The sequence below is a fragment of the Argiope bruennichi genome, chromosome 3 (assembly GCF_947563725.1).
Source record: "Argiope bruennichi chromosome 3, qqArgBrue1.1, whole genome shotgun sequence".
NCBI lineage: Eukaryota > Metazoa > Arthropoda > Arachnida > Araneae > Araneidae > Argiope > Argiope bruennichi.
The window spans coordinates 21,698,847-21,714,539 of NC_079153.1; the positions used below are offsets into that span (position 1 = coordinate 21,698,847).

The 15,693-nt window shown below is 27.1% G+C and overlaps 2 protein-coding genes across 2 annotated transcripts; one reads left to right on the forward strand and one right to left on the reverse strand.

The window, feature by feature from the left end:
• Nucleotides 1-82: 82 nt before the first annotated feature.
• On the reverse strand, nucleotides 83-10,914 carry LOC129962618 (dnaJ homolog subfamily C member 2-like). The gene is made up of 17 exons (XM_056076448.1): nucleotides 10,765-10,914; nucleotides 8,361-8,560; nucleotides 7,625-7,700; nucleotides 7,014-7,112; nucleotides 6,711-6,855; nucleotides 6,537-6,617; nucleotides 6,391-6,456; nucleotides 5,950-6,041; nucleotides 5,374-5,495; nucleotides 5,199-5,267; nucleotides 4,652-4,821; nucleotides 4,476-4,545; nucleotides 3,712-3,884; nucleotides 2,733-2,833; nucleotides 2,398-2,511; nucleotides 875-1,029; nucleotides 83-266 (listed from the first exon to the last, which is right to left on the reverse strand). The coding sequence occupies exons 1-17, from the start codon at nucleotides 10,811-10,813 to the stop codon at nucleotides 198-200; spliced, it is 1,851 nt and encodes a 616-aa protein (XP_055932423.1). The 5' UTR covers nucleotides 10,814-10,914; the 3' UTR covers nucleotides 83-197.
• Nucleotides 10,915-11,148: 234 nt separating this feature from the next.
• LOC129962621 (RNA polymerase-associated protein RTF1 homolog) lies at nucleotides 11,149-13,933 on the forward strand. Its single transcript, XM_056076456.1, has one exon. The coding sequence runs from the start codon at nucleotides 11,291-11,293 to the stop codon at nucleotides 13,313-13,315; it is 2,025 nt and encodes a 674-aa protein (XP_055932431.1). The 5' UTR covers nucleotides 11,149-11,290; the 3' UTR covers nucleotides 13,316-13,933.
• The last annotated feature ends 1,760 nt before the right edge of the window (nucleotides 13,934-15,693 follow it).

Sequence of the window (15,693 nt, forward strand, 5' to 3'; positions counted from 1 at the left end):
TATCATTTTTGGATGGTAAGCCTTTGATATTGCTTATATATACAAAGTTATTTTTAGTGGTATGTAAACAAACATTCAAATCTATTATGAATACAGTATATTTATTTTACAATTTTTTACAGGGAACATATTAAAAATATCACAATGTGAACTGCCCAGTATTATATGACATTGCTAAAAATAATTTATAGTTCAACTTATTTTTTAGCTTTAGTTGCAACTGTTGCTTGTGCAGCTTTCTTTGCCTTAACCATTTCTACCAAATCCTGTAAAAAAATGAAAGAGAATATATTTGCAAACTGGCAAATAATGCAATAAAAAAATTTCTTCCATCATGCAAAAGTCATTTTTTAAGATTAAAATGTAGAAATTTCAATAACATTAATTAGATGAATAAGCGGGACAAGTTTACAATAAAAGTAAAGCAAAATTTTTATTAATATTCTGTTTTAAAATTTGATGACCTCCCATGCCCACAGGTGTAGGAGGGAAAGGTATATTATATATATATATACACACACACACACAAATATTCATCATTTCTCTGAAAAACTGATCTTTTTATTATTTGTTAATGCATTTTAATTATTCAATTATTATAAGTTTTTATAGTTTGGAATTAAATTTATTTATATACAAAAATTGTATATTATTACTTAACAATAAAATAAATTTCTGCACCATTTTCTTAGAATTATACAGTTTACACTAAGAAAATATTTAAACTAGTTTTAAACCCTCGTGATCGTTACAAGTTATTTTATGTAAAAATTCTAATTTGAATACGAATGAATGAAGTGTTTTTCTTTTCATAAAAACAGAGCATTTTACAGAGAACTAACAGATATGTGATAAAAAAAAATTACATACTAACCTTGTACCTCTTGATGCAATCTTTCTTATCTCTTCCAGGGATACAGGCTGCTATCTTTTCCCACCTTTCAGGGGTATTATTGGGATAGGTCTTGAGTGCCTGTTCTAAAAGCTGTTGCTCCTCTGCTGTCCATGCATTAGGAGTTTCTTCAGGAACTAAACAAAAAGATGGTTAACATCAGATTATTTTACATGCCATAAATTTATCATGCTTATTAAATGCTGAAATACATTATATCATATACAGATCTAAATTAAAAATATTCTGTTCATTAATTCATTAAGATTTCTGTTGAACAATTTTTAGCTTTTGAACTGAATCAAATTATTTTTGTTTGCTATCTTTTGAATTAGAATTTTCCCCCATCTATCTAGTAAAATTATGGTAATTAATATGATGCTATGATCACCATCATGAAATTTTCTTTATGATTCCTCTTTCCTGTACCCAAAATAAGTTAAATATTTAACATTTGGAAAAAAAAAAATACTGTTTTAATCAAAATTGGTAGAAAGAACTATACTAAAATATGATATGACAAATTTAAAACAGATATACCAAAGTTAATGCTTACATTATAGGATTTCATATCTGAATACTGTAATAACTGTTTCTAGCTACATTAAATAAAACCTAAATTATAATTTTAAAATGTTATTATACATCTTTATTACAACAAATAAAAGAACAGAGCTAACTGAATGAAAAAGGAAGTTGAAACAGAAATTATAAAATATATTGTGTTCTATTTCTTGGAAAGTTATCAACTAATTTTATACTATCCAGAAGAGTTCTGGTTTCAAGTTGCATTCATCTTGCCCATATATGTTGGTGGTATAGTAGACATGTAAATGCAGATCAAGGATTTTTACATTGATGCATCCAAAATTTCATTATATCTATCGTTTTGCCATGAAGGCAACATAACAAATTTCATATGTCTTGCTAGTTTAGTTGCATATAAACTAATGTAATTTTTTAAACATTTGGTTTTTTTTATTGAAAAAAAAATTAAAAACCATTAAAGTTTTGAGATAAAATTTGTTCGTGATTGTATTGCTTTCTATAAATGAAAGTCAGTCATTCATAGGCATATCCTAATTAAAAAAACTAACACACAAAAAGACAGAATAAGAATCTAAGAGTTACTTATATCCATTGATGTTTCAATTGTCTAATGACAACACATTTTAAAAAGTTAGAAAAAAAAAGTAAATGGCTTCATTTGTGTTCAATAAAACTATAAATTTTTATATCAATTATTACAATACTAACCACTCTTAGCGACTAGCTTTTTCACTGAGATAAACAGTCACTATATATATATATTTAAAGTGACTATTTCTATAATCTCATAATTTATTTATTTCAAAAATGCTTGTTTGCTCATAGTCACAGAATCAGAATTTTTTTATATTTCAAGGAATATAATAGTTTATGCTATGATCATTTTAGATAAAGAATCCTTTTCCAGCTTCTACACTGAAAACCTTTCTTCTTCTCGACCATAATGTATTACTTACCATCAAATCTTTCTGTAGGAGCAGACTGATCTTTGACAGCCACTGGGATTTGCTTCTGGTTCTTTTCAAGAGCCTCATAAGCATTCTTGTTGATTTCCTCTCTTAATCCACCACCTGCAAAGAAAATAAGCATGAATGGACAAAGCAGTTAATTTTCAGAAATATTTTAAATAAAATTTTTTCATAATTTTAGAAAGAAATAAGGATCTATTTAGAGTTTTTAATTTATAGTGTATGATAGCATTCAAGAGTCTATTAAAATGCACTCATTCTCTCATAGCAAAGAACTCCATATTAAATATGAAAATCAGAATTTTCATTTCATCAATACTTACTTCGTTTTTGCAACTCTTTTGCTTTTGCAAGCACTTCCTTAGCTGTTCTTTTCACATTTGAAGTTGAATGCTGTTCCATAAATGCCACTATAACTTCCCACCTAAAACCATACATCATTTTTATAAAAAAAAAAAAAAAAAAAAAAAAAAAAAATTAAGACAAAAAAAATCCATATAGTATATTTTGGTTTTAAGTTATTTCCATATTATACATATTTTATATAAACTGCCAATGTAGAAACTACACTTCTCTCACCACCAATTGATAATGAAATGCTATATACAGACACCACAACTAGATTGTAGTATCAATAATACTTAAACTAACCTGCAGGTTAATTTAATTTTCAGTTTTACAAAAATTTGCATATAAAAATGATTTATTTTATTGAAAAAATTATCTATCAATTTAGGAATAATTCTAAAAAATGTCTACAGTTTATAATCTTTTTCTACAAATTTTACACAATATTTTATAACCTGAATTATACTGCACTGAAATATATCAATTAAAAACTTAAAGGAAATAGAATGCAATTATTTTTTTTAAAAAAAATTCTGCTATTTAAATTTATGCAATGCTATTTTAGTAAATTAATAAATTCAGATATTGTCATTATATATTAAAAAAACATTACATAAAATATTTTGATGTAATATCTGGAATCATTTGTGGCTTATGGAGTACTTATAATTTGAAATGCAACAGCTGATGGCATGCAGAGATGTAATGCACCTATACAAACAATTTCCTTCAATAAAATTTTCTGCCAAATTTGATATATAATTGATATAATTTTTGATAATATTTATAAATAATAAAAAACTCCATAAAACAGATTCCCATATTTTGTCGACATATTCATTTTTTTAAAAAAAGTATTCATTGAAAGAACAGGTTTAAAATTTCTGAAACTTTAAAATAAAACATAGATGAATAATATTTTCCTTTAAATTAAGTGGCATACAAAATACCAACCTATTGTTTGTGCCGGCAGGAAAAAGATTGACACCTTTTACTAAGAGCTGGAGATCAGCAGGGGACCAAGGCTTCTGAGAAGCCTTTTTGTCTTCACTACTTGAGGAAGATCGTTGTGCAGATGCAATAAGTTGTTCTTTCTCTAATTCCATTTGCTTTTTTAAAGATTCCACCTATATATATAAAAAAAAATTTAACATTTGTATTTTAAATTTATCACACACAATTATTATTTATTCAGTTTAAGGGATAATAATTTTGAAGCAGTAAGAAAGCATTCTTCAGTTATTAAATCCAATTCATGCATTTTGCTGCTTTAACAGGAATTTTCTCGATAGTTTTAAGTAAGGGATAAAGTATCACAAATTTCTTCACAGCTAAATAGTAATTAACATATCTTATAACAAATGAAAGTAAAGAGTTACAGTTAAAAGGACATAACCATATGTCTGAATGTAAGAAGGTAATATTATTAAAATGAATAAAAACAAAAGAATGTTTTTATAAAAAATGAAAGTACACTTACATCATTTTGAATAACTTAATTTTAAATCAAAGATGAAATTTACGAGCCTTTCATTTAAATTATATAATGGTGTAAGAATATGAAAATAGGTATATAAGTATGAAAATGAAGTATGAATTAATAAAAGATGAATAGATAGGGAAACAAATATTTTAAATAAATATTCACAGTGAAATATATAATTAAAAAATGTTAATGCAATTTACGCAAGGCATAAAAAAATTAAATTCACTCATACTTCTAGCAAGAATACATTCTTCTTATTACTATCATCTTCTTTCTGAAGAGCTGTATTCAAATCTTGAAGTCTAAGGAAATAGATTTAAATTTTAATTCAAGATGATACTGCAAAAAACTGAAAATTCTTTAGTTTTCTTAATTTTCTTATAAAAATTAAAAAGAGAACTGTCTTACTTTTGCAATGATAAGAGATTGCATAATTTGTCAACTTCTTTTAAATGTGCAATTTTTGTCTCATCATCAGAAGCAAAGTAATTATTTCGTTCACAGATCTGTTGCAACAATTTTTTTTCACGCTTTTGCTGCTTCTTAAGGGCCTCTTTTTCTTTTTTCTCCTTCTCTCTCTGAAAATTTAAAATGCAAATCAGCAGAACATATTTTCTATTTATCATCAATTATAAATAACAATTTAATTTTAAATAAAATAATATTTACTTACAACACTTACTCAGCACACAACATACTTATAAGCAGAAGTAAAATATATGTTTTCAAGATATATTCTAATAAGATGATTTGCAAATATTTTGAAATAAATTTTTATACACAGCTGTATCCTCTTTCCCACAAAGGCTCATTTAATTCCCAAATATTTCTACACTGTGAAATCTAATATCAAAATGAAGGGCTTGCATACACTTTGAGCAAGCCTAAACATTAGAGTGCAAGGGATAAGTAGCAAATAATGAGGAACCATTGTGAAGTATGTACACATACTGACCTTAAGTTTGGCTTCCTCCTCTTCTTTTTCTTTCTGTCTCTGTTCTTCTTCCAAAGCTTCCTGTCTTCTCTACAAAAAATTAATTACTAAGAAATTGTAACTTTCTAATTTAAATATTAACAGTAAATATGAGAGCATTAATGATTAATTCTATCATATTCTGTAAAATATTTACTCGTTTATCTTCTTCTATTTTCTGACGAGCGGCTTCTTCCCTAGCTTTCTTCTGAGCCAACTTCCTCTGTTTTTCTTCTTCCTTAAACTTCAAGATCCTGGGATCGCATGCATAAGCATTGTCTTTAAAATAATTAAGAATTTAGGTAATACATAAATATAATGAATAATAAATAAAATAATGAATGAAAAAACAACAAAATCTGATGAAAATACATATGAAATCAAGCAGTAAGTGCAATTTATATATGTGCCTGGATAGGGCAACTTATACTGGAGCATCATTCAAAATTAAAAAACAATGTTTATTCTTTTTGTTATAATAATAACCATTTAAATTCTGTAAAAACTGAAAATAGCCCTGTTTAAAATTAATAGATATTACTGTTTAAAACTGAACACAATAAAAATAAAATAATTTAAATAGCTAAGCTAAAAAAAATATGAACTGGCAATTTCAGAAAAGGAGTTGAGCATAATCAGTAATAAATTAAAATAGAAGAAAAAAAGAAAAAGATTTATCAGTAAAAGAAAGTATAATACTATCACTTAAAAATAATGAATAGCATTCACTTACCAACCAATAGCCTTATTCTAGCCATTTCATCTTTCTTTCGCTTTTGTCGTGCTATTTTATTTTGTTTTTCAATCCATTTTCTTTCTTCTCGACTGTACATTAAAAAAATGTTATTAATAGAAGATACATCTATAATCAATATAATTTTTTTTGTTTACTATTGTATGACAATGAATATCAAAACAATTTATTATTAAAAAAGGGAGGGAAAAAAATAAAAAACAGTTCATGTTTGTACATAACTGAAAATTAAGGATAGCTTTTTAAGCAGGTTCTCACTTTTTTAACCAAAGATAAATTGAATTAAGCATCATTATAAAGTGTGACAAAATTTAATAAAATAGAAGTTATCTGTTTAGGATCTGACTCATGTAATTTCATTCAATCTACCCATGTGCAATTTTATCAATCAAATTAATAAAGAAGAAAATATTTATTTACTTTTCCCCTTTCTCTTTTTCTTCTTCATCTAAGTATGAAAATTCTCTCCATGAATCAAAATCATACCTGAAAATGAAAGGAATGTTATTTTCAAAGAAGCAAAAAAGATAAAATGTGAACGGACATCAAATATTTGGCTAAATTACCAAAAACTATAGAAAGCATCTACTTCTTCAACAGTAGAGTTTTTATTTCCTAAAAGAGGCACAGGTTTTTTATTAGACCATCTGCAAAACAGAAAACAAGGTCAATTTACATGCAATAATACATTTATGAATAAAGAGTCAAAAATTTTTAGCAAAAAGTAAAAAGATATTTACCTTGCATTTGATTCAAAGATGGGTCCGAACTCTTCAAAAAAGTGCTCTTTAGAGTAGTTATTAACAGGGGGTACAATGTCATCAAATTCTGGATCTACACTATCATATGACTGCCGTTTAGTAGAATTTCCAAGAATTTCATAAGCTAGCCAAAGAAAGCAATTTCACATTTTTGTGCTATCAGAATGATTAACTTTATTTAAAATATGAAAAGAAATACATTAAATATAAATAAAAATGTTATCTTATGAAAATGACTAATATTTAACAATAAGAAAAGTAAAAGAAGGTTAAGTGCATTACCTTTAGTGATGCATGAGAAATAATCATGGTCTAAATCTTTGACATTTTCTCCAGCACCACGCCGTTTGTCTGGATGATGGACTAAAACTTTCTTTCTATCTAAAAGGGAAGGAGACTCCATGAAATGATTTTGCTAGCTCTGAAATTTTAAATGATATCCATATCTTTTTCATGAAGATAGTATAAAAGTTATAGTAAAAAGAGTTTGCTAATTACAAGGGAACTAATTTTGAAAAAATATGCAATTAATATTCTAAAAATTAGTTTTGAATTGTTTTAGCTGCAAATTTTAACATATTACAACTTACACTTTAATAATGTTCCTAATTAACAAAATTTAGATAGATAAAATTTTTAAATATATTTTTTTAAAGACTGCATGATCAATGAGAAATTGGAAATAGCAGTCAACTAAATCAAAATGTAGAAGCCAAAATAGTATGCATTATGAAGGAAACATAGTTTTTTTTTTTTTTTTTTAAATTGTATTTTAAAAATCATTACAGAAACCTTAACAGAAATTGACCTTGAATTTATTTTCCAATATTTTATGTTAATGAAACTATCAATATCTGTACCAAATTATAAATTAAAAAAAATATATCTCTTACATGCTTTTTTAATTTCACTTTCTTTGGCTAAGTATCTTTTCTTTTTCAAACCTAATACAGCATAATGATCTTGATTCTGCAAACAGAAATACAATCTTAACTAAAAGGACATCAAAACATCCACACAATAAATATGAATTTAAACAATTAACAGACCAATACATACAATAATACTTATTGTCCTTTCTAATTAGTAGAGATAAAATAAAAAATACAGTTGCAGACATTATATAAATAAAATCCATTTTGTATTTAAAAGTATTAGTATAATATTAGTGTATCCTGATAATTTAAAAAATTACCAGGATACACTAACTACCTAATGGTTTTTTCTACAAAAATCAATTATAAGTTCACATAATTCAAATTTTGCCAACCAATAAAGAAAATTTTCTTTCAGTGAATATTTAAGTCATTGAATGTTTATATTTAATATAAAAAATATAGACATATATATATGAATTATCAAAGAGCACTGTATATTGATGGACGGATTTTATATGGTAACATGGATTTGAAATTGGTATAACTACTGTTACTTGAATCAGATTTAAGAGTAAAATGACAAAAAAAAAAAAAAAAAGGGGGGGGGGGGTAGACAAACACATTAAGCTCAAAACAAGGATTACCAATAGCCATATTAAAATTTCAATACAATTAGTGATATATACTAATATGTCATTTTTATAACAATGCATTTATGGCAACTGGATACAGTATAGAAAAAATATCTGACCTTCCAATCTTTGGGATCTAATTTTCTTAAATAATCTGAGTTATCTTCAAAATGTTCATCTTCTTCAGATGATACATCATCTTCATCTTCATTCTCTGCTAAATTTCCAGAAGTTACATGAAGACTATATTCATTTGCCTTGACTGCTTGAAGTTGTTCGAACCATTTTCCAACAGGCTCTACTTTAACTTTAGTGAATTCTGAACATGAGATATAAAAAATTGTAACATAAAATGACTATTTTCCTAAAAATTTATTTGAACAATGAAAAAAACATAGAGTGAACATTACAAAGAAATTTGAATTGTTTATAATCCTTCAAGAATTTATTCTTTCTTACAATTTGAGTCTGCATGCTAAAATAACTAGATATGATCTTCCAAGATTAATTATGAAACTATTGATAATGCATTAAAAGTAAGTTAACATGTATGTAATCACAATCAAGTATTCATCTTTATCTTTAAATATATTAAATTTTTTTATCATGTTATCATTTTCTGAAACATTTTACTCTAAATGCAATTCTTTCGACTAAATAATCTTGGTAAATATAAACCTTTGAAATTATTGTAACAAGTTTTAATATAAAAAAATATAATATTAAGAAATACTATGAACACTTTGAAAAATAAGGCTGAAGAAACACAACCCTTTGAGTACAGATTTAAAAAATCAGAGATACACAAATGCCATATAGCTGCAAAAATAACTAATATAAATAAATATTTATTATTATTTTTAAAAAAATATTTTAAAGAAAAATTTATTTTCTATCAATCTAGCCAAACTAAAATTAAATATACCTATATAACATTTGAAATGTTTTAATAGATAATTTGTTTTTATTCCTAAAGCAATGCCTATCAGAAGATTTCAAATTTTAGTTGAAATTGATTTTCTGATATAATTGCTAATGATACAAACATCTTTTTTAGATGCTAAGAAACATTATAATTAAAAGCATAATATGTATATAATATCAAAAATCCTATTTGTCCTCTCGCATGGCAACAATGTGTATCGCATTAGCCTGGATGATACAGTAATATATACGAAAATAGATTTTTAAAAATGAAAACAGATTAATAACTAGTAAAAAAAAATGCAGTTTTTTTATATCAATTTTTAATAGATATTCTGTATATTGGTAACTTTGAAACTGAATGAATTGCTTTATAATATTGTGATAATCATACTTATAAAAATGAAAAACTATTGTCATCAAATTTTATCACATATTGCATGACTTATGGCACAAAACTGTTGCCATATGACGAGATAGTCATACAAATTAATTTTTGTACTGGCCATATACATTTTGCACATGAAGTTTTAATTGTTTATTAAAATACTTTTGAATCAGCATAATGCTGTATTCTTGATTTGGTCATTCACAGATTAATCCAGTCTAAATTATGAGATAATGCCATATATCTAGATATATAAATGATTGAATTCTAATGATTTTACATTTTAGATAAATTGACTTTGTATGGAATAAAATAAATTTTCAGCTTTTAAGTTAATGAAAATGAATATATTCCAAAGACTTTATTTTAAATTTCAGAATGAATGCTAGTTTCACATAACTGTTATTACAGCTCATTCGTGTCTGGGTTGCTTCATAAGAGAAAAGATTCCATTAGTGTATATAGAGAGTGCCAATTCTAATTAAGATCAATAGTTAATTTCTAAACAATCAAAAATGACACGTAGGAATTTCTCTGCATGTCACTGAAATCAATAAATGTAATGCTGAAAGAATTGCAGTTTAGATTTTCTTATATCCTTTTAGTCAGATTAAATATATTTAATGACATTCTTGAAACACTAAAATTTTCAAAGAAAAAAAGTTGAGCACTTTAGTGGCCAAAGCTCACTAACTTATGATTTTTATGCAAATGTAAAATAAAGTTTAGATTAGTTTAGTTATATTAACGTCCTGTTTTAAAGCAACACCAGGGCTATTAGTAAAATAAAGAGGGCAGCAACGAAAAACAATACATTATGGGTTAACAGAATTGTTTATGTCTGCAATTCTATTCCTAATGCTTGGAGTACAAATATAATATAATATTTTTTTATTATATTTTTTTCTTCGCTTAATTTAGTTACGAATCAACAATATCAAATGAGTAAATTTTATGATAATGGTATAAAGAAACAATATTTAATAAAATAAATTTATGAGAAATAACAAAAATTACTAAAAATTTAATCAATAAATGTTACATTTACTGTTTTCTGAAATAAAAAAAATAATAAATGTTAGGTAAATAAATACAACCAACACACTTTATAATTTCTATTAGTTAACGCAACCCATATTTAATTGAACAGCCCATTTTTTTACTTATGTGTAAAAAATAAATATTAATGCATTTATTCGAAGAAAACTTACCTTGAAGTGGCGAAAAAACTTCAACGAACATACCGGTTATTGGTGCCATTATTTTATACTTCCATGTGCAGACACAAACAATAGGGAAAGATCATATACTACCTACATAGATTGATCGAAAACTTTGGCACTGAGCGATGAGAATTATTTCGTTCGAAAAAAATATTTAACTTATTTGATCTCTCTGTACATTAATATTTTTGGCATGAAAATTTATTTTATCCTTGAATATTCTGAAATAAAATAATTTTAGATTCTTAATAATAATTTTAAATTAGAAAGGAAATATTTAAAAAAAAATGTTGATACTATACTCAAGCCTCCGAATACTGACGCGGGAAAACTTTCCATCACTATTTAACTTTCAGACGGTGGCACTTTGCATTTCATTATTGTGATGTGATTGGTGTAATTGCTCGCCATGTCTTGTTTGTAAAAGTTAAGTTTGTGACCTGAAACACGTTGATTTGTCAGATAAGCCTTATTTTCTCTAATTTTTGTTAGTATTATACTTTAGTTATTCAAAATGGTGAAAAGGAAGAATAGGGTTGTGTATGATTCTAGCAGTGATGATAGTGATAGTCCAGATTCTGCCTCTGAAACAGGTGAATTGTCTGACAAACCAGATAAAGAAAATACTGAAAATAACAAGCAGGAATCGTCAAAGCGATCCGATTCTGATTCTGAGACTTCTGAAAGTGATGACGACTGGACCGTTGATGGGAAAGGTGGCAAGAAGAAGAAAAAGCAAAAGAAATCTCTCCCAAAGAAAACTCAAGATGAATCCCGAAGTTCCAGTAGCAGCAGCAGCGAAGACGAAGCTGATAATGCGCCGAGTTCTGAACCCGAAGAAGGCGAAGTGTCTGACTCGGGAAGTGGTTCTGGAGAGGCTTCGGACAGCGATGATGAATTTAATGATGGTTATGACGAGAATTTGATGGGAGATGAGGAAGACAAAGCTAGATTGGCCCAGATGACAGAAAAGGAGAGAGAGCAGGAAATCTACAACAGAGTGGAGAAGAGAGAAGTCCTGAAAACAAGATTTGAAATAGAAAAGAAATTGAGGCTTGCAAAGAAAAAGGAACAAAAGATGAAGGCCAAGAAGGAAGAAATGAAGCAAAAGACAGATGCAAGTTCTCGCAGCAAGGAACGCAGGAGAATGGTGGAAGAGAACAAAGGTAAACTGGATAAGAAAGCTCAAGCTATACAAGATTTGAAAGAGCGAAGAGAAAAAAAAAGGAAGCTTGCTGAACTCCAAAAAGAAAAAGAAGCAGAAGATGCAAAAGAAGAAGAAGAAGTTGATTCTGATGATAAAGATAGCCAGCAACCTGTGAAAAAGCTTAGAGCAAGTGATATCTATTCAGATGATGATGATGATGATGCTAGTGGAAATGAAAGAGACAATCAAAGTGAAGCATCTTATCATTCAAGAAGTGAAGATGAGGATGAACCTTGTAATAAAAAATCAGAATATGTAGCTTCTAAAGAGGAACTTTCAAAAATTCGCCTTTCCAGGCACAAATTAGAAAGGTGGGTTCATGCACCTTTTTTTGCCAAGACAGTCATTGGTTGTTTTGTGAGAATAGGTATTGGTGCTAATAATGGTAATCCTGTGTACAGAGTGGCTGAAATTATTGATGTTGTTGAAACTGCTAAAATTTACCAGTTGGGTACAACAAGAACAAATAAAGGGCTACGTTTGAAACATGGATTACAAGATCGAGTTTTCCGTTTAGAATTTGTATCTAATAAAGATTTCAGTGATTCAGAATTTCATAAGTGGAGAGAAACTTTGTTACTAGAAAACATAGCCTTGCCAACCACTGATGATGTTGAGAAAAAATTAAAAGATATTCAAACTGCCATGAACTATCAGTACAAGGAAGATGATGTTGAAAATATTGTTAAAGAGAAAGAAAGGTTTAAGAAAAATCCTCACAACTATGCAATGAGAAAAACTCAGCTGTTAAAGAAAAAAGAAATGGCCGAGTTGGAAGGTGATCTGGATGAAGTCCGAAGGTATCAAGAAGAATTGGAACGAATTGAGGAGCGGGCAAAGGAATTAGATAACATGAGGACTAGTACTATTAGCAACATCACTTATATCAATGTCCGTAATCGAAAAATGAACATTATTGAAGCTGAGAAAGCTATTAAAGAAATGGCACAGAATGGGCCGCAGACTGTTGATGACCCATTTACTCGTCGACGTTGTGCTCCTACTTTAGTCACAAAGTCCAGAGAGCCACAAATAAATTCTACCCTTCTTTTAGAATTAGCCAAGAAAAAAGAAATAGAAAAGAAGAAGCAATTAGAAGAAGAGATGAAAAGAAAGGAGGAAGAAAAGCGGAAAGCAGCCACTTCTGCAACTACAAATAATCCTCAGGATGAAGATCTTTTTAACGCTCATGACTTTGATATTAAAATTGATCTTCAAATGCCTAATATAGCTCTGTCTGCCCATGTTACCCGTGTGTCTGCTGCTCCTCCAGCAGCTCCTAAAAGGTCCCTTAATTTAGAAGAATACAAGAAAATGCGAGGGCTTATTTGATGTTTTCATACATGTTAGATACCATGTCATAGGTATGACTTTAGTGACTATTGATAGTGTTTTTTATAAGTGCCCTGATAATGGATTGTGTACTTTTAGAAACAACTGCCTTCCTTTTCTGTACTTGTGCAGGATACCTGTAGACTTATAGGTACCATTTCCTGGAACAGAATTTATATACTGCCAGAAAATGCTATGCAATAATACATTTTGCTTATGTATGGAAAGTGTTATTAATATACTATGGCTGAATATAAAAAAACTTACTATATGTGTTTATTTATTAAGGAAAACTGAAAAAAGTATTTCTTTACTTTGTTAATTTATTGTTGATGTAATCAGTTGATAATAAGATTTTCGAGCAGTGAAGTTTCTGAGATCATTATTACTTCCATTGACAGGACTTAAATGTTCTCTGTATAAAAGCAATATATTTATAATAGCTCTTGCGCTGACCAGTTTCATTTATGTATCTAGATATTTTGTTCTTTCCTTCAAATTGTACATTGATATTTTTAAAATATATATGTTGTAACACTAGTAGAAATTAATAAAATATTTTCTCCCAAGTAATATAATCACTTAAAATTATTATAAGAAAAGATATAAGATATATAGAAATTAAAAAAGGTTAGTATTATATTTCTTTGAAATAAAATATTAATATTTTAAATGAACTGAATTAAATGTTTAATGAAGTTTCAAGTTAAATTAGAATTGATGCTGTTTATGGCAGTTACTTATGCTTAAATTTAAGGAATTTATTTTAATTGTAAATGCAGAAAATGTTTGCTGATATTCTCTAATTGAAGTATCTAAGCAAAAGGAAATATTCTTTTTTATTATTTGATATGGAAATTTTTTACTAACTTATTTAACAATTCAGTATCATTAAAAACAATCCCATTAAGTCACCTTTAGATTGTGTTTTCTTTATGAGAAATTAAATTATCATATGATACAATTTCACATCCAAATTTTGGAAGAAAAGTAATTATCAACACATTGCAGTATCAACATGAAAATGTGATACATTTTCATATCATTAATCGGGTGAAAATATATATTTTACTTTCAGATAAATAAATTTTGATTGAAGTTGTATTGTGTTTTTTACCACGATGTTAAAATGAATGATATTACCTCAAACTTTGTTTTTATACTTTTTTCTTGTGTTAAGTTTCTAATTGATCCTTGTGTTACTTTTGTAAGGAGTATTTTAAAAAGTTTTATTTTAGTCATAATATTACCAATGCAAGTATGAATCAAATAATAATTTAGTAACTTTTGTAAAATCAACCTCAAACCGTTTTTATTTTTAAAAGAATTTTTTCTTTTTGTACAGAATAGTTTTTGAAAATAAAAAGTATCAAATTATAATTTTAATGAGATGAGGTTTAAAATTAAAAAGTGATTGATTATTTAAATATGTGTTTCTTTAAAGTATTAAACTAAATTAACACTGATATATTTTATTTGAAACAGATGAATAATTTGAGTTAAAGTTGCCAAGCTGAGCAGCTTACTAGATATTTGACATTCTTTGATAATTGTGTTATTTAATATTTAGCCTTATTATACTAATCATATATTACCCAATAAAAATAAATCTAAATGCACAAATTGTGTTGTCCTACAGTATTTTTGAAGATGAGAATAGTCAGAACAGTATACCTTGTTCTAAAGTAAAATTATGAAAGATAGGATGCATTTAGCTATTGTCTGCTGCAAGTAGAAAATTAATGAAAATATTAAGTCTAAACAGTAAGCATTTCATAGTGTATTCCAGTTTTTGATTCAAGTTCAAATCAAAATGTTCCTTAAAATAGGTTAAAGGTATTTATTTAGGGTATTGAAAGTTTCCAATTTAGTGAGGAACAATGTCTCATCAATTAAAATAATATAGTTTTGGTGAGTATAAAGAGAGTTCAAAGTGTTTAAAAATAATATCACAAAAGCTTTCACCTTCCCAAAGGTGGCTAAAAAATATTTCCAGTATATTAGTAAAGTTCTGTTCTTTTTTTTTTATGTTTGTGCTATCTTTAATATTCGTAAATATGCATATTCATATTAATGCTTCCAAGGAAGAAAAGTTTGTTGTATATACATGTAAATATATTAAGAAAATTTAAATATTGGTACATTTATGAAAAATAACTATTATATTATGTACCAGAACTTGTAGAGAAGTGTTTTTAATTGTATGTAGTACACATCATGAATATTATCACTTTATTTATACCTTAAACTTCATTCTGATAATTTTTTTCCTTCTGTATCATAAGAATGTAAACACAATTTAATAAATCTGCAAGGATATTCTTTTTGTCTTTTCAATAATTAAGAGTTATTACCTTGTTATTGTCAGATTCTTTTTA